Source organism: Petaurus breviceps, unplaced genomic scaffold (genome assembly GCF_028583685.1).
Source record: "Petaurus breviceps papuanus isolate PSGF00001 unplaced genomic scaffold, PetGlider_PUasm1.0 181, whole genome shotgun sequence".
NCBI classification, from domain to species: Eukaryota; Metazoa; Chordata; class Mammalia; order Diprotodontia; family Petauridae; genus Petaurus; species Petaurus breviceps.
Window position 1 is genome coordinate 28,572,891 of NW_027185784.1, and position 3,752 is coordinate 28,576,642.

Below are 3,752 nucleotides of genomic sequence, written 5' to 3' on the forward strand. Positions count from 1 at the left end.
TAGAAGTATGAATTAAGTTACTAGGCAACATTTTAAGAATTTAATTTTGGAAAGAACAATAAGATATATTTACAATGAAAATAAAGTTTTAAGACTTTACTCATAATATAGAGCCTCATTTAAAGTATTTTAAACTTGTTCCACAAGAAAAAATTCTTAAGTTGAAATTGCATTTTAATTATAAAAGTCAAAAATTTGACTTTTTCAATTTTTTTATCCCTCAAATAGGATTATGGGAGATAATCAGACAATAGTGACTGAATTCATTCTGCTGGGATTTTTCCTAGAGCCAAATATGAAGATGTTTCTCTTTGGGCTTTTCTCTCTTCTCTATACTCTTACTCTTTTGGGGAATTCAATGATTTTGGGCCTCATCTGCTTAGACTCCCGACTACATACTCCCATGTATTTCTTCATATCACACTTGGCCATGGTTGACATCTCCTATGCCTCAAATACAGTCCCCCAGTTGTTGGGAAACAACCTGGATCCAGTCAAGCCGATCTCCTTTACAGCATGTTTGATCCAAACCTTTTTCTTTCTAACTTTTGCTCTCACTGAATGTCTTCTCCTTCTGGTAATGAGCTACGATCGGTATGTGGCAATTTGCCACCCTCTCAGATATTCTGTTATCATGAACTGGAAAGTGTGTATTAGATTTGCTATCATGCCCTGGGGAAGTGCTGCCTTCTTGGCCCTGGTCAATGTGATTCTCATTCTGACAGTGCGCTTCTGTGGGAACCTCGAAGTCAACCACTTTTTCTGTGAACTCCTATCCATACTCAGGTTGGCTTGTGGCAACATCTGGGTCAACCAGATTATGGTTTTAATCACCAGCGTTTTATTTTTACTGGGTCCCTTCTGCTTGGTTCTGGTCTCTTACATGCATATCATTTGTGCCATCCTGAGGATCCAGTCTGGGGAAGGACGAAAAAAGGCATTCTCCACTTGCTCCTCCCACCTCTGTGTTGTTGGGCTCTACTTTGGCAGTGGCATCGTCATGTACATGATCCCCAATTCTAGCAATCCCGAGCAGCAGAAGAAAATCCTTTCCTTATTTTATAGCTTCTTCAATCCTACACTGAACCCTCTGATTTACAGCCTGAGAAATACAGAAGTGAAAGGAGCCCTGAAGAGAGTGTTGGGGAAAGAGAGATCAAAATGAGGCACTTTGGGGAATGTCTAAGTGTACAAAGAAGGGAGGTAATGGCATGAAGCAGGTGAGAAGAGAATTGGAATCTTTGTCTTCTCTGATATCTTGATAGCTTAATACCTTGAATCAGTAATAAATTCCTTAAAATATTCTGTCTTGAAAAGTTTATATTAAGTCTAGATATTTGTTAGTTTTTAATAAAAATCTCTAAGCTGAATTCTGGACCTATTATTTCCTGTGTCATTATCTCTCCTTTTGTTCCTCCTATTTGCCTCTAAAATTATGTGTTTTATTGGTATATCATAATATCAGTATCTTCTTTTGTTTCAATTTTGTTTGCTCTTTCTATACTGTTTTCCTGCCTCTTCCTATTCCTTTGCCTCTTCACTGCTCCCTTTATCACCCTTAGTCAATATTCCTTATATTCATCTGAAACCAAGAGGACCTATTTTTCACACCATATTCTTAATAAATATTTGTTGAACAAATAGATAAACATTTTATCTATTTCCCCTGCACCTGTCTAAAAAGAACAAGGAAGAACACTTAGAGAAGAAAATGCTATTTCCTGCTAGTCACCCATCTTCAAACAAAATGCTATTACTCTTAACATTTTAAGGTCTAAGATAAAGAAAGCCAACAATTTTTGCATGTGAAAGGACTTTATTCATTCAACTTAAACTTGTAAATGTTCAATTATATGCAAATTAGAGCATACCACTATGGTATGAAAAGGATTAGGGCCAATGACTTAGCAAGAAGAAACGATAACTAATGTGAATGTTGTACTAATAGCCATGTAATATTGAAAGTCTATATACAAGGCTTCCAGTACATTGAGTAGAGATGGACATGCAATGTGAGCAAGCAGTAAAGGGCATTTCCACACACATTCAGAACAAAGATGGATTTGATTATCAATCAATCAACTAGCATTTATTAAGTCCCAACTAGGGACCAGACACTGGAGATACAAATTTTAAAATGAGACACATTCTGCCCTCATGGAGCTTATATTCTATAAAAGGGAATACATTATATTCATAAAGAAATAGGTAAAGGATATATGAAAAAATAATACAAACTAATGAAATCACTAACAACTGGGTGAAACAGATATCTTTTGAAGGATGTGTGATAAACTGAGTCTTGAAAGGAGTTAGGAGTTCAAAAGGAGGGACACCATTCTGTGCAGAGAGCAATATCCAAAGTTCCAAAGGTAACTTTCAAATTTAACTTATTCTTTTTACACATGAACTTTAGAAACTTTTGTCCTGTAGCATCAACTTTAATAATATCTCCCACAGTCACTATAAATAACCTAACTATATTTTTAAGAGGCAATGGAGTCTGGGATAGTGACAGTTCAAACTTATCCTATGATAAGATGGAGAATTTTACCTGTCATTCTGGAAAGATTTATTAGTGATGGCTGAAGAGAACAGAGTTAAACTCTTGTATTGTGAAGAAACAAGAAGAGAATCTTTGGGGACAAAAAGCTTTAATTGACATTGCGAGAGAAATGAATGGTTGGTTCTGTGTTTCCAAGAACTGAGGGGAAGCCAGCTGTTGTAGTGATAGTTAAAGGGGAATTTGACAGTGATCTCTGAAATGATAGATTGTTAATATTTATGTATATAATTTATATGTTATATTCTGAATAACTATTGTAACTAATAATCTTTGTATTATTTAACCCTAAGATTAGGAAACGAAAAAGGTTTCAATGGTTTATTATATATTATATTATTTTTTATATTATATATTTAATGAACTAGGATTAGAGTTAAGAGGTAACTGATTAATGAGATACATAATTTTAATAATGAAAGAAAGAATATCTGAGCATATTCTTTGATTACTTTAGTACCCAGAGTAAAAATTAATAAACATAATGAGTTAGTTATAGATAGAAAGATGATCACCCTACCTAGGTGGCATGAAAGTTTTGACCTTAAATTCCTTGATACCATTCTTTCCCTAAATCTTCAGTTAAAACCACTCTGATGGTCTTAACATAACTTTACAATCTTTGCATGGTTTGTCTTTGCTTTATATAGTTGGAGAGACATTGAATGGGAAAGGAGTTTCATTTCTTCTGTAGACAGATAAAAGGCCTTTCTTCCTGGGGATTACTAAATTAGGAACCAGGTGAGAGAATTAGAGGATGCCAGTCATCCTGGCCTAATTTAGGAAGGTCAAACAAAGACCTGAGAAATCCATTTAGGATAGATCATTCTCATTTTATTGCAACTAATTTGGGAAGCCTTAGAGATGTCCACAGAGGGGAAAAAAAGATCAGCAAGTAGATACTGAAAACAATAAGTCTTTATTTAGCAATTTTACTTCATGAAAAGAAAGTTTCTAACTTGAGATACCTATAAGGAAAGGACAAGGATTAATCCAATAAATAGCCAGTAGCATCCATCTAAGCCTCTGGAGGGGCAAGATGTATCCATAATTCAATGATTGTCAAACAATTCAAGTTATGGAAGAAATTATCTTCAGGGTACTACAGGAATAGGAAGGTAACCAGTGGTTCAGAGAGAGGCTATATTTTAAACTAGGGCTCATTTTTACAAGGTTTTGAGAACTTTTA

At 34.8% G+C, this 3,752-nt stretch overlaps 1 protein-coding gene across 1 annotated transcript; it reads left to right on the forward strand.

The window, feature by feature from the left end:
- The first annotated feature begins 229 nt into the window (after positions 1-229).
- Positions 230-1,165, forward strand: LOC138160517 (olfactory receptor 2A1/2A42-like). Its single transcript, XM_069087069.1, has one exon. It carries the CDS (start codon positions 233-235, stop codon positions 1,163-1,165), a length of 933 nt encoding a protein of 310 aa, XP_068943170.1. The 5' UTR covers positions 230-232.
- The last annotated feature ends 2,587 nt before the right edge of the window (positions 1,166-3,752 follow it).